Source organism: Microplitis mediator, chromosome 11 (assembly GCF_029852145.1).
Source record: "Microplitis mediator isolate UGA2020A chromosome 11, iyMicMedi2.1, whole genome shotgun sequence".
NCBI lineage: Eukaryota > Metazoa > Arthropoda > Insecta > Hymenoptera > Braconidae > Microplitis > Microplitis mediator.
The window spans coordinates 5,050,831-5,066,648 of record NC_079979.1 but is presented as its reverse complement, the minus strand read 5'-3'; the positions used below and the strand labels follow the sequence as shown (position 1 = coordinate 5,066,648).

Sequence of the window (15,818 nt, the reverse complement as noted above, 5' to 3'; positions counted from 1 at the left end):
ATGACTTTGTCCGAAGTGCCCATCAACGTCTGTCTACAAAATGTTATATATTGAAACTATACGTTTCACGAGTATCTGCGAGAAACAATTGAAAAGTGCCATCTACAGTGTCTTATCGTATTAGAAAAACTATGATATCAATTTAAATTTTTATTTTAAAAAAAACGTTCAAGTAATTAAAACTATTTAAGTAACAACAAATGGATAACTTTTTTTATATTGAAAAAAAAAAAAAAAATTTATTTCGAGCCTAATAGAAAAGTAGCAATTATTCAACTTTTTGTTTTCAATTCAACAAGTCCATAACAAAAAATTGACAAATCAATAAACGAATATACACAAGATATAAAATTTGCAAAAATTGCCTGAAATAAACGCCAAATACGTGCAAAATATTCTAAAATTTGTCTTGGATTTTATGTCTGATGAATATTTTTGATGTTGATATTTAGTTGTGCAGCCAGAAGTTACATAGGCTTAAGTTACTGCAACTTAACGAAAATGAATAGACATCTAATTTTTGACTGGATATTCTAGACCATCACGGGATTAGTAACATCTAGAAATTTTTCGGATCCTGTTTTTGGTTAAAGCTGTATCTGTTTTATCTACTACTAAACTACGAAAATTTTCTGTCATGATTAAAAAATTTATACAAACTACGGTTGGAATGCAATAAAACGATGCTACGAAAATTTTTAATAAAAAAATTTGTAGTATGAAATTTAATTTGTCACAGCATAAGATACTAATTTTTGCACTATATCTGATTTATATTACATATTATATACGTCAATAACTCAAAATTTAATGGAAAAATTTATATATAAAAACCTTCCTGTAATTTATTACTTGCTATATTATTTTCAAAAAATAAAAAATTATTACTTTCAACAATAAAATATTACGTGCTATCAAATTTGATCTTAATAAAATCATTAATTTTCTCATGATTCAAATTGGCCTGCTCTATTTTAAGCTGCTACGGTTAACGTGAAAAATCTATACTATTCTTATTGCACTAGCAAAGTGAATAAAAACTTGGATTAGACGTTTCGTTTCTGACAATATCAATCATGTATTAAAAATATTAGCGTATTATAAATTCTTAGGCTACAGAAAACTTTAAAAGCCTTGTTATTAATTTTACCTAAAGTTATTATCAAAGTTGAAAAATTATTTACAAAAATAATTATATACCCTCGTAAAGAAAATCTATTATACATATTACGAGTAAATGATTTAATTTTTTTTTTTTTTTTTGTCAATAATTAACGTAAAAAAAAGTCATAATTTTAAATTAAAAAATTATATCTCATCAAATATATGAAAAACAAAAGGATTACTCGACCTTGGCATCTTCCTTTTGGTCGAGTAACGGAGTAGCAGTTGCCTAGTGTGTTTCTACACTTCTGATCCAGTATGGAAGTGCATTACGCTTCCCCCGATCAGAGCTACCCCTTCTTTGCAGGCAGTTTTTTATTTTTATTGTCATTTTTTGCCTAATGATTCTCTTCTTTTGAGAACCATTTCCTAGGCGTAAGACGTTGATTTCCTTTTTTGCGCATTTTGTCGATCCTGTGTATCCTGATTGACTGCTACGTGCAAAGAACCTTTAGGAATCCAACATGACTTTGTCCGAAGTGCCCATCAACGTCTGTCTACAAAATGTTATATATTGAAACTATACGTTTCACGAGTATCTGCGAGAAACAATTGAAAAGTGCCATCTACAGTGTCTTATCGTATTAGAAAAACTATGATATCAATTTAAATTTTTATTTTAAAAAAAACGTTCAAGTAATTAAAACTATTTAAGTAACAACAAATGGATAACTTTTTTTATATTGAAAAAAAAAAAAAAAATTTATTTCGAGCCTAATAGAAAAGTAGCAATTATTCAACTTTTTGTTTTCAATTCAACAAGTCCATAACAAAAAATTGACAAATCAATAAACGAATATACACAAGATATAAAATTTGCAAAAATTGCCTGAAATAAACGCCAAATACGTGCAAAATATTCTAAAATTTGTCTTGGATTTTATGTCTGATGAATATTTTTGATGTTGATATTTAGTTGTGCAGCCAGAAGTTACATAGGCTTAAGTTACTGCAACTTAACGAAAATGAATAGACATCTAATTTTTGACTGGATATTCTAGACCATCACGGGATTAGTAACATCTAGAAATTTTTCGGATCCTGTTTTTGGTTAAAGCTGTATCTGTTTTATCTACTACTAAACTACGAAAATTTTCTGTCATGATTAAAAAATTTATACAAACTACGGTTGGAATGCAATAAAACGATGCTACGAAAATTTTTAATAAAAAAATTTGCAGTATGAAATTTAATTTGTCACAGCATAAGATACTAATTTTTGCACTATATCTGATTTATATTACATATTATATACGTCAATAACTCAAAATTTAATGGAAAAATTTATATATAAAAACCTTCCTGTAATTTATTACTTGCTATATTATTTTCAAAAAATAAAAAATTATTACTTTCAACAATAAAATATTACGTGCTATCAAATTTGATCTTAATAAAATTATTAATTTTCTCATGATTCAAATTGGCCTGCTCTATTTTAAGCTGCTACGGTTAACGTGAAAAATCTATACTATTCTTATTGCACTAGCAAAGTGAATAAAAACTTGGATTAGACGTTTCGTTTCTGACAATATCAATCATGTATTAAGGGGTTAGGGGTAGTCAGAATTTTCAAAAAATCGATTTTTTTTTTTTTGCATTTTCTTAAAGTATAATATTTTAAAAATATTGTGTGAAAATTTGAAGTGAATCCGACAAATTCTTTTCGAGTTATTTAACAATGACCAAAGGACGCTCGGGTGCTACGTGGCATTCGAGAGCAGGTAGCTAGAAACAGCTGCAAGCAACCGACCTTTCGGGTTTCATTGTCATGAATATCTCCCCATTTTAATGTATTTATAATTATATATATATATATATATATATATATATATATATATATATATATATATATATATATATCCTTCTACATATATTCACAATTTGTAGGTAGTACAAGAACTGAAAAATAATTTTTGGTTGCCAGTATACCTGTAGTCGTTGCACTGATCAGTCGATAGTTTTGTGATAAATTATTTCTCAAGTGAATTAAATTATTAACCATGGGACGTGATTCTAGAAAGGTTTCAAGAGAACTTCGGAGTTCTGAAAAAATTAATAAGTCGCGTTCAGTCAAAAGAAAGAATGTTTTTAATCCGAAAACAGCCGAACGTGATGAAAGTATTCAGAGTACATCTTCTAAAAAATTAAAACAAAACACTGAAGATGATGTACCTGAAGACAGCAGTACTGAATTTCGAATAATAAATTTTATTCAGGTATTCACTGCAATTTCTGCTCTTATAAAATGTAAAAAATGTGATGGAAATGTAGTGTTTCAAACAGCAAGTACACGTGGGCTGGGATTCAAAATTGTAGTTGCATGTAATAACTGTGGAAATGAATATATTCCTTCCTGTTCTTTCGTTGGGCATTCTTATGAAATAAACAGACGTTTCATTTTTGTAATGAGAATACTAGGAATAGGATACGAAGGATTGTGCAAGTTTTGCGGCCTGATGGACATGCCGTCTTTTTTAGATAAATCTACGCATACAATTTTACTGAAACAGATTTTGAATTGTAGTAAAGCCGTCGCAGAAACCTTCATGACGAAAGCTGTGAATGAAGAAAAGCAAGCAATGCCAACAACTGAAAATGAAGATATAAATCATCTAACTGTATCGGGAGATGGAACCTGGCAAAAACGGGGATATACATCGTCATTTGGAGTTTCTTCTATAATTGGCTATTTTACTGGAAAGATTCTTGACATAAACATTAAAAGTGCATATTGTAAGCTATGTGAGTATTGGAAAAAAAAAACAAATACTGTTGAGTTCGAGGAATGGTATCAATCGCATGAAGATGTGTGTTCTGCTAATCATCAAGGGTCTTCTGGGAAAATGGAGGTGGATGCGATGGTCGAAATGTTTTCGTATTCTGAAACTAAATATGGAGTTAAGTATGCCAACTATATTGGTGATGGTGACTCCAAGACCTATTCAGGAATTATAAAATCAGATCCTTACGAAAATACAACTGTAAATAAAAAGGAATGTATAGGGCATGTCCAAAAGCGGATGGGGAGTCGATTACGTACGCTGAAGAGTAAACAAAAAGGTCTTGGTGGTCGAGGTAAGCTCACAGGAAAATTAATAGACAAACTAACTGTGTACTATGGTTTAGCAATACGCCGGCATTGTGATTCTATTGAAAATATGAAATCTGCTATAATGGCAACCTTTTATCACTACGGCTCGAGTGATGAAAAACCGAATCATGATATGTGTCCAAAAGGCGAAGAATCTTGGTGCTCTTACCAGCGCGCTGAAGCAAGAGGAGAGCTTGATACCTTTTCTCACGATTATTCTCCTTTACCTTCTGATGTTTTAAAAGCTATCAAGCCTATATACGAAGATCTTAGTAATGAAAATTTACTTTCAAGATGTGTAGGTGGATTCAATCAGAATAATAATGAAAGCTTTAACCAACTAGTATGGAAAATATGCCCAAAAACGGTAAATACTAGTTTTACTATCGTACAAATAGCTGCATACGTTGCTATGTGTATATTTAATGAGGGTATAAATTCATTATTAGTCTTGATGAATACACTAGGACTTAATTGTGGGCCTAATTCTCATCGGTATGCAGAAAGAATGGATGCTGCACGTATCAAAGTAGCAGATAAGCGCGCTAATGATAACACCCGAGAAGGTCGATTGCAACGTAGGCACCAGCAAATCGATATTTTGGAAGCTGCTATGTCGGCTGAAGAGCTATTATATGGTCCAGGAATAGATGACTCAGTGTAAGTTATTAAATAATTCTTATAATTCGACATAAATCCATAGCAAAACTTTAAATGCGTTTTTCTCAAAACTATGTTTTCTGAACTGGTGATCACTGTAACTTAAAAACTGCTCGGTAGATTTCAATAAAATTTATTGTACTTTTGAAATACATTAAAAACTCGTGCCTGATCGAAGGATTTTTTTTTTTTTTCAAAATTTCGATTTTTTTTTAACAATAAACTGTCGGTTTTTTTCTCGAAAATTTGAAAAAAATTTCCTGAGGCCGCCATTTTGTTAATTTCGAAAAAAAAAAAAAAAGCTTCGATCAGGCACAAGATTATCTATTAATAAAACTAATTTTTCTTGTCCGATTGATTTTAGATGAATCTCCAAGGACTTATGATGATCACCGCAAAGGACTTCGGGAGGAACGGGCTCTACAAAAACAGCGATAACTTTTTGAATTATTAATTTTTTTTTTTGAAATTTTCGTGAAGTCAAATCGAAACGTGTTCTAATAAAGCTATGTTTTTATTTTTGTCAAATAAAGTAATTAACTACAAAAAAAAAATTATTGAAAATCATCATTTTTTCATACCCCTGAGTACCCCTAACCCCTTAAAAATATTAGCGTATTATAAATTCTTAGGCTACAGAAAACTTTAAAAGCCTTGTTATTAATTTTACCTAAAGTTATTATCAAAGTTGAAAAATTATTTACAAAAATAATTATATACCCTCGTAAAGAAAATCTATTATACATATTACGAGTAAATGATTTAATTTTTTTTTTTTTTTTGTCAATAATTAACGTAAAAAAAAGTCATAATTATAAATTAAAAAATTATATCTCATCAAATATATGAAAAACAAAAGGATTACTCGACCTTGGCATCTTCCTTTTGGTCGAGTAACGGAGTAGCAGTTGCCTAGTGTGTTTCTACACTTCTGATCCAGTATGGAAGTGCATTACGCTTCCCCCGATCAGAGCTACCCCTTCTTTGCAGGCAGTTTGTTATTTTTATTGTCATTTTTTGCCTAATGATTCTCTTCTTTTGAGAACCATTTCCTAGGCGTAAGACGTTGATTTCCTTTTTTGCGCATTTTGTCGATCCTGTGTATCCTGATTGACTGCTACGTGCAAAGAACCTTTAGGCATCCAACATGACTTTGTCCGAAGTGCCCATCAACGTCTGTCTACAAAATGTTATATATTGAAACTATACGTTTCACGAGTATCTGCGAGAAACAATTGAAAAGTGCCATCTACAGTGTCTTATCGTATTAGAAAAACTATGATATCAATTTAAATTTTTATTTTAAAAAAAACGTTCAAGTAATTAAAACTATTTAAGTAACAACAAATGGATAACTTTTTTTATATTGAAAAAAAAAAAAAAAATTTATTTCGAGCCTAATAGAAAAGTAGCAATTATTCAACTTTTTGTTTTCAATTCAACAAGTCCATAACAAAAAATTGACAAATCAATAAACGAATATACACAAGATATAAAATTTGCAAAAATTGCCTGAAATAAACGCCAAATTCGTGCAAAATATTCTAAAATTTGTCTTGGATTTTATGTCTGATGAATATTTTTGATGTTGATATTTAGTTGTGCAGCCAGAAGTTACATAGGCTTAAGTTACTGCAACTTAACGAAAATGAATAGACATCTAATTTTTGACTGGATATTCTAGACCATCACGGGATTAGTAACATCTAGAAATTTTTCGGATCCTGTTTTTGGTTAAAGCTGTATCTGTTTTATCTACTACTAAACTACGAAAATTTTCTGTCATGATTAAAAAATTTATACAAACTACGGTTGGAATGCAATAAAACGATGCTACGAAAATTTTTAATAAAAAAATTTGTAGTATGAAATTTAATTTGTCACAGCATAAGATACTAATTTTTGCACTATATCTGATTTATATTACATATTATATACGTCAATAACTCAAAATTTAATGGAAAAATTTATATATAAAAACCTTCCTGTAATTTATTACTTGCTATATTATTTTCAAAAAATAACAAATTATTACTTTCAACAATAAAATATTACGTGCTATCAAATTTGATCTTAATAAAATCATTAATTTTCTCATGATTCAAATTGGCCTGCTCTATTTTAAGCTGCTACGGTTAACGTGAAAAATCTATACTATTCTTATTGCACTAGCAAAGTGAATAAAAACTTGGATTAGACGTTTCGTTTCTGACAATATCAATCATGTATTAAAAATATTAGCGTATTATAAATTCTTAGGCTACAGAAAACTTTAAAAGCCTTGTTATTAATTTTACCTAAAGTTATTATCAAAGTTGAAAAATTATTTACAAAAATAATTATATACCCTCGTAAAGAAAATCTATTATACATATTACGAGTAAATGATTTAATTTTTTTTTTTTTTTTTGTCAATAATTAACGTAAAAAAAAGTCATAATTTTAAATTAAAAAATTATATCTCATCAAATATATGAAAAACAAAAGGATTACTCGACCTTGGCATCTTCCTTTTGGTCGAGTAACGGAGTAGCAGTTGCCTAGTGTGTTTCTACACTTCTGATCCAGTATGGAAGTGCATTACGCTTCCCCCGATCAGAGCTACCCCTTCTTTGCAGGCAGTTTGTTATTTTTATTGTCATTTTTTGCCTAATGATTCTCTTCTTTTGAGAACCATTTCCTAGGCGTAAGACGTTGATTTCCTTTTTTGCGCATTTTGTCGATCCTGTGTATCCTGATTGACTGCTACGTGCAAAGAACCTTTAGGCATCCAACATGACTTTGTCCGAAGTGCCCATCAACGTCTGTCTACAAAATGTTATATATTGAAACTATACGTTTCACGAGTATCTGCGAGAAACAATTGAAAAGTGCCATCTACAGTGTCTTATCGTATTAGAAAAACTATGATATCAATTTAAATTTTTATTTTAAAAAAAACGTTCAAGTAATTAAAACTATTTAAGTAACAACAAATGGATAACTTTTTTTATATTGAAAAAAAAAAAAAAAAATTTATTTCGAGCCTAATAGAAAAGTAGCAATTATTCAACTTTTTGTTTTCAATTCAACAAGTCCATAACAAAAAATTGACAAATCAATAAACGAATATACACAAGATATAAAATTTGCAAAAATTGCCTGAAATAAACGCCAAATTCGTGCAAAATATTCTAAAATTTGTCTTGGATTTTATGTCTGATGAATATTTTTGATGTTGATATTTAGTTGTGCAGCCAGAAGTTACATAGGCTTAAGTTACTGCAACTTAACGAAAATGAATAGACATCTAATTTTTGACTGGATATTCTAGACCATCACGGGATTAGTAACATCTAGAAATTTTTCGGATCCTGTTTTTGGTTAAAGCTGTATCTGTTTTATCTACTACTAAACTACGAAAATTTTCTGTCATGATTAAAAAATTTATACAAACTACGGTTGGAATGCAATAAAACGATGCTACGAAAATTTTTAATAAAAAAATTTGCAGTATGAAATTTAATTTGTCACAGCATAAGATACTAATTTTTGCACTATATCTGATTTATATTACATATTATATACGTCAATAACTCAAAATTTAATGGAAAAATTTATATATAAAAACCTTCCTGTAATTTATTACTTGCTATATTATTTTCAAAAAATAAAAAATTATTACTTTCAACAATAAAATATTACGTGCTATCAAATTTGATCTTAATAAAATTATTAATTTTCTCATGATTCAAATTGGCCTGCTCTATTTTAAGCTGCTACGGTTAACGTGAAAAATCTATACTATTCTTATTGCACTAGCAAAGTGAATAAAAACTTGGATTAGACGTTTCGTTTCTGACAATATCAATCATGTATTAAAAATATTAGCGTATTATAAATTCTTAGGCTACAGAAAACTTTAAAAGCCTTGTTATTAATTTTACCTAAAGTTATTATCAAAGTTGAAAAATTATTTACAAAAATAATTATATACCCTCGTAAAGAAAATCTATTATACATATTACGAGTAAATGATTTAATTTTTTTTTTTTTTTTGTCAATAATTAACGTAAAAAAAAGTCATAATTATAAATTAAAAAATTATATCTCATCAAATATATGAAAAACAAAAGGATTACTCGACCTTGGCATCTTCCTTTTGGTCGAGTAACGGAGTAGCAGTTGCCTAGTGTGTTTCTACACTTCTGATCCAGTATGGAAGTGCATTACGCTTCCCCCGATCAGAGCTACCCCTTCTTTGCAGGCAGTTTGTTATTTTTATTGTCATTTTTTGCCTAATGATTCTCTTCTTTTGAGAACCATTTCCTAGGCGTAAGACGTTGATTTCCTTTTTTGCGCATTTTGTCGATCCTGTGTATCCTGATTGACTGCTACGTGCAAAGAACCTTTAGGCATCCAACATGACTTTGTCCGAAGTGCCCATCAACGTCTGTCTACAAAATGTTATATATTGAAACTATACGTTTCACGAGTATCTGCGAGAAACAATTGAAAAGTGCCATCTACAGTGTCTTATCGTATTAGAAAAACTATGATATCAATTTAAATTTTTATTTTAAAAAAAACGTTCAAGTAATTAAAACTATTTAAGTAACAACAAATGGATAACTTTTTTTATATTGAAAAAAAAAAAAAAAATTTATTTCGAGCCTAATAGAAAAGTAGCAATTATTCAACTTTTTGTTTTCGATTCAACAAGTCCATAACAAAAAATTGACAAATCAATAAACGAATATACACAAGATATAAAATTTGCAAAAATTGCCTGAAATAAACGCCAAATTCGTGCAAAATATTCTAAAATTTGTCTTGGATTTTATGTCTGATGAATATTTTTGATGTTGATATTTAGTTGTGCAGCCAGAAGTTACATAGGCTTAAGTTACTGCAACTTAACGAAAATGAATAGACATCTAATTTTTGACTGGATATTCTAGACCATCACGGGATTAGTAACATCTAGAAATTTTTCGGATCCTGTTTTTGGTTAAAGCTGTATCTGTTTTATCTACTACTAAACTACGAAAATTTTCTGTCATGATTAAAAAATTTATACAAACTACGGTTGGAATGCAATAAAACGATGCTACGAAAATTTTTAATAAAAAAATTTGTAGTATGAAATTTAATTTGTCACAGCATAAGATACTAATTTTTGCACTATATCTGATTTATATTACATATTATATACGTCAATAACTCAAAATTTAATGGAAAAATTTATATATAAAAACCTTCCTGTAATTTATTACTTGCTATATTATTTTCAAAAAATAACAAATTATTACTTTCAACAATAAAATATTACGTGCTATCAAATTTGATCTTAATAAAATCATTAATTTTCTCATGATTCAAATTGGCCTGCTCTATTTTAAGCTGCTACGGTTAACGTGAAAAATCTATACTATTCTTATTGCACTAGCAAAGTGAATAAAAACTTGGATTAGACGTTTCGTTTCTGACAATATCAATCATGTATTAAAAATATTAGCGTATTATAAATTCTTAGGCTACAGAAAACTTTAAAAGCCTTGTTATTAATTTTACCTAAAGTTATTATCAAAGTTGAAAAATTATTTACAAAAATAATTATATACCCTCGTAAAGAAAATCTATTATACATATTACGAGTAAATGATTTAATTTTTTTTTTTTTTTTTGTCAATAATTAACGTAAAAAAAAGTCATAATTTTAAATTAAAAAATTATATCTCATCAAATATATGAAAAACAAAAGGATTACTCGACCTTGGCATCTTCCTTTTGGTCGAGTAACGGAGTAGCAGTTGCCTAGTGTGTTTCTACACTTCTGATCCAGTATGGAAGTGCATTACGCTTCCCCCGATCAGAGCTACCCCTTCTTTGCAGGCAGTTTGTTATTTTTATTGTCATTTTTTGCCTAATGATTCTCTCCTTTTGAGAACCATTTCCTAGGCGTAAGACGTTGATTTCCTTTTTTGCGCATTTTGTCGATCCTGTGTATCCTGATTGACTGCTACGTGCAAAGAACCTTTAGGCATCCAACATGACTTTGTCCGAAGTGCCCATCAACGTCTGTCTACAAAATGTTATATATTGAAACTATACGTTTCACGAGTATCTGCGAGAAACAATTGAAAAGTGCCATCTACAGTGTCTTATCGTATTAGAAAAACTATGATATCAATTTAAATTTTCATTTTAAAAAAAACGTTCAAGTAATTAAAACTATTTAAGTAACAACAAATGGATAACTTTTTTTATATTGAAAAAAAAAAAAAAAATTTACTTCGAGCCTAATAGAAAAGTAGCAATTATTCAACTTTTTGTTTTCAATTCAACAAGTCCATAACAAAAAATTGACAAATCAATAAACGAATATACACAAGATATAAAATTTGCAAAAATTGCCTGAAATAAACGCCAAATACGTGCAAAATATTCTAAAATTTGTCTTGGATTTTATGTCTGATGAATATTTTTGATGTTGATATTTAGTTGTGCAGCCAGAAGTTACATAGGCTTAAGTTACTGCAACTTAACGAAAATGAATAGACATCTAATTTTTGACTGGATATTCTAGACCATCACGGGATTAGTAACATCTAGAAATTTTTCGGATCCTGTTTTTGGTTAAAGCTGTATCTGTTTTATCTACTACTAAACTACGAAAATTTTCTGTCATGATTAAAAAATTTATACAAACTACGGTTGGAATGCAATAAAACGATGCTACGAAAATTTTTAATAAAAAAATTTGTAGTATGAAATTTAATTTGTCACAGCATAAGATACTAATTTTTGCACTATATCTGATTTATATTACATATTATATACGTCAATAACTCAAAATTTAATGGAAAAATTTATATATAAAAACCTTCCTGTAATTTATTACTTGCTATATTATTTTCAAAAAATAAAAAATTATTACTTTCAACAATAAAATATTACGTGCTATCAAATTTGATCTTAATAAAATTATTAATTTTCTCATGATTCAAATTGGCCTGCTCTATTTTAAGCTGCTACGGTTAACGTGAAAAATCTATACTATTCTTATTGCACTAGCAAAGTGAATAAAAACTTGGATTAGACGTTTTGTTTCTGACAATATCAATCATGTATCAAAAATATTAGCGTATTATAAATTCTTAGGCTACAGAAAACTTTAAAAGCCTTGTTATTAATTTTACCTAAAGTTATTATCAAAGTTGAAAAATTATTTACAAAAATAATTATATACCTTCGTAAAGAAAATCTATTATACATATTACGAGTAAATGATTTAATTTTTTTTTTTTTTTTTGTCAATAATTCACGTAAAAAAAAGTCATAATTATAAATTAAAAAATTATATCTCATCAAATATATGAAAAACAAAAGGATTACTCGACCTTGGCATCTTCCTTTTGGTCGAGTAACGAATAGCAGTTGCCTAGTGTGTTTCTACACTTCTGATCCAGTATGGAAGTGCATTACGCTTCCCCCGATCAGAGCTACCCCTTCTTTGCAGGCAGTTTGTTATTTTTATTGTCATTTTTTGCCTAATGATTCTCTTCTTTTGAGAACCATTTCCTAGGCGTAAGACGTTGATTTCCTTTTTTGCGCATTTTGTCGATCCTGTGTATCCTGATTGACTGCTACGTGCAAAGAACCTTTAGGCATCCAACATGACTTTGTCCGAAGTGCCCATCAACGTCTGTCTACAAAATGTTATATATTGAAACTATACGTTTCACGAGTATCTGCGAGAAACAATTGAAAAGTGCCATCTACAGTGTCTTATCGTATTAGAAAAACTATGATATCAATTTAAATTTTTATTTTAAAAAAAACGTTCAAGTAATTGAAACTATTTAAGTAACAACAAATGGATAACTTTTTTTATATTGAAAAAAAAAAAAAAAAATTTATTTCGAGCCTAATAGAAAAGTAGCAATTATTCAACTTTTTGTTTTCAATTCAACAAGTCCATAACAAAAAATTGACAAATCAATAAACGAATATACACAAGATATAAAATTTGCAAAAATTGCCTGAAATAAACGCCAAATACGTGCAAAATATTCTAAAATTTGTCTTGGATTTTATGTCTGATGAATATTTTTGATGTTGATATTTAGTTGTGCAGCCAGAAGTTACATAGGCATAAGTTACTGCAACTTAACGAAAATGAATAGACATCTAATTTTTGACTGGATATTCTAGACCATCACGGGATTAGTAACATCTAGAAATTTTTCGGATCCTGTTTTTGGTTAAAGCTGTATCTGTTTTATCTACTACTAAACTACAAAAATTTTCTGTCATGATTAAAAAATTTATACAAACTACGGTTGGAATGCAATAAAACGATGCTACGAAAATTTTTAATAAAAAAATTTGCAGTATGAAATTTAATTTGTCACAGCATAAGATACTAATTTTTGCACTATATCTGATTTATATTACATATTATATACGTCAATAACTCAAAATTTAATGGAAAAATTTATATATAAAAACCTTCCTGTAATTTATTACTTGCTATATTATTTTCAAAAAATAAAAAATTATTACTTTCAACAATAAAATATTACGTGCTATCAAATTTGATCTTAATAAAATTATTAATTTTCTCATGATTCAAATTGGCCTGCTCTATTTTAAGCTGCTACGGTTAACGTGAAAAATCTATACTATTCTTATTGCACTAGCAAAGTGAATAAAAACTTGGATTAGACGTTTCGTTTCTGACAATATCAATCATGTATTAAAAATATTAGCGTATTATAAATTCTTAGGCTACAGAAAACTTTAAAAGCCTTGTTATTAATTTTACCTAAAGTTATTATCAAAGTTGGAAAATTATTTACAAAAATAATTATATACCCTCGTAAAGAAAATCTATTATACATATTACGAGTAAATGATTTAATTTTTTTTTTTTTTTTGTCAATAATTAACGTAAAAAAAAGTCATAATTTTAAATTAAAAAATTATATCTCATCAAATATATGAAAAACAAAAGGATTACTCGACCTTGGCATCTTCCTTTTGGTCGAGTAACGGAGTAGCAGTTGCCTAGTGTGTTTCTACACTTCTGATCCAGTATGGAAGTGCATTACGCTTCCCCCGATCAGAGCTACCCCTTCTTTGCAGGCAGTTTGTTATTTTTATTGTCATTTTTTGCCTAATGATTCTCTTCTTTTGAGAACCATTTCCTAGGCGTAAGACGTTGATTTCCTTTTTTGCGCATTTTGTCGATCCTGTGTATCCTGATTGACTGCTACGTGCAAAGAACCTTTAGGCATCCAACATGACTTTGTCCGAAGTGCCCATCAACGTCTGTCTACAAAATGTTATATATTGAAACTATACGTTTCACGAGTATCTGCGAGAAACAATTGAAAAGTGCCATCTACAGTGTCTTATCGTATTAGAAAAACTATGATATCAATTTAAATTTTTATTTTAAAAAAAACGTTCAAGTAATTAAAACTATTTAAGTAACAACAAATGGATAACTTTTTTTATATTGAAAAAAAAAAAAAAAATTTATTTCGAGCCTAATAGAAAAGTATCAATTATTCAACTTTTTGTTTTCAATTCAACAAGTCCATAACAAAAAATTGACAAATCAATAAACGAATATACACAAGATATAAAATTTGCAAAAATTGCCTGAAATAAACGCCAAATACGTGCAAAATATTCTAAAATTTGTCTTGGATTTTATGTCTGATGAATATTTTTGATGTTGATATTTAGTTGTGCAGCCAGAAGTTACATAGGCTTAAGTTACTGCAACTTAACGAAAATGAATAGACATCTAATTTTTGACTGGATATTCTAGACCATCACGGGATTAGTAACATCTAGAAATTTTTCGGATCCTGTTTTTGGTTAAAGCTGTATCTGTTTTATCTACTACTAAACTACGAAAATTTTCTGTCATGATTAAAAAATTTATACAAACTACGGTTGGAATGCAATAAAACGATGCTACGAAAATTTTTAATAAAAAAATTTGTAGTATGAAATTTAATTTGTCACAGCATAAGATACTAATTTTTGCACTATATCTGATTTATATTACATATTATATACGTCAATAACTCAAAATTTAATGGAAAAATTTATATATAAAAACCTTCCTGTAATTTATTACTTGCTATATTATTTTCAAAAAATAAAAAATTATTACTTTCAACAATAAAATATTACGTGCTATCAAATTTGATCTAAATAAAATTATTAATTTTCTCATGATTCAAATTGGCCTGCTCTATTTTAAGCTGCTACGGTTAACGTGAAAAATCTATACTATTCTTATTGCACTAGCAAAGTGAATAAAAACTTGGATTAGACGTTTTGTTTCTGACAATATCAATCATGTATCAAAAATATTAGCGTATTATAAATTCTTAGGCTACAGAAAACTTTAAAAGCCTTGTTATTAATTTTACCTAAAGTTATTATCAAAGTTGAAAAATTATTTACAAAAATAATTATATACCTTCGTAAAGAAAATCTATTATACATATTACGAGTAAATGATTTAATTTTTTTTTTTTTTTTGTCAATAATTAACGTAAAAAAAAGTCATAATTTTAAATTAAAAAATTATATCTCATCAAATATATGAAAAACAAAAGGATTACTCGACCTTGGCATCTTCCTTTTGGTCGAGTAACGGAGTAGCAGTTGCCTAGTGTGTTTCTACACTTCTGATCCAGTATGGAAGTGCATTACGCTTCCCCCGATCAGAGCTACCCCTTCTTTGCAGGCAGTTTGTTATTTTTATTGTCATTTTTTGCCTAATGATTCTCTTCTTTTGAGAACCATTTCCTAGGCGTAAGACGTTGATTTCCTTTTTTGCGCATTTTGTCGATCCTGTGTATCCTGATTGACTGCTACGTGCAAAGAACCT

The 15,818-nt window shown here is 28.7% G+C and overlaps 1 protein-coding gene across 1 annotated transcript; it reads left to right on the top strand.

The window, feature by feature from the left end:
* Positions 1 to 3,068: 3,068 nt before the first annotated feature.
* LOC130677355 (uncharacterized) lies at positions 3,069 to 5,434 on the top strand. The gene is made up of 2 exons (XM_057484093.1): positions 3,069 to 4,918; positions 5,283 to 5,434. The coding sequence occupies exons 1-2, from the start codon at positions 3,168 to 3,170 to the stop codon at positions 5,284 to 5,286; spliced, it is 1,755 nt and encodes a 584-aa protein (XP_057340076.1). The 5' UTR covers positions 3,069 to 3,167; the 3' UTR covers positions 5,287 to 5,434.
* Positions 5,435 to 15,818: the final 10,384 nt, after the last annotated feature.

Bases quoted from the DNA above. Each gene is read 5' to 3' on its own strand.
- LOC130677355 (XM_057484093.1), top strand. From the start codon at position 3,168: ATGGGACGTGATTCTAGAAAGGTTTCAAGAGAACTTCGGAGTTCTGAA.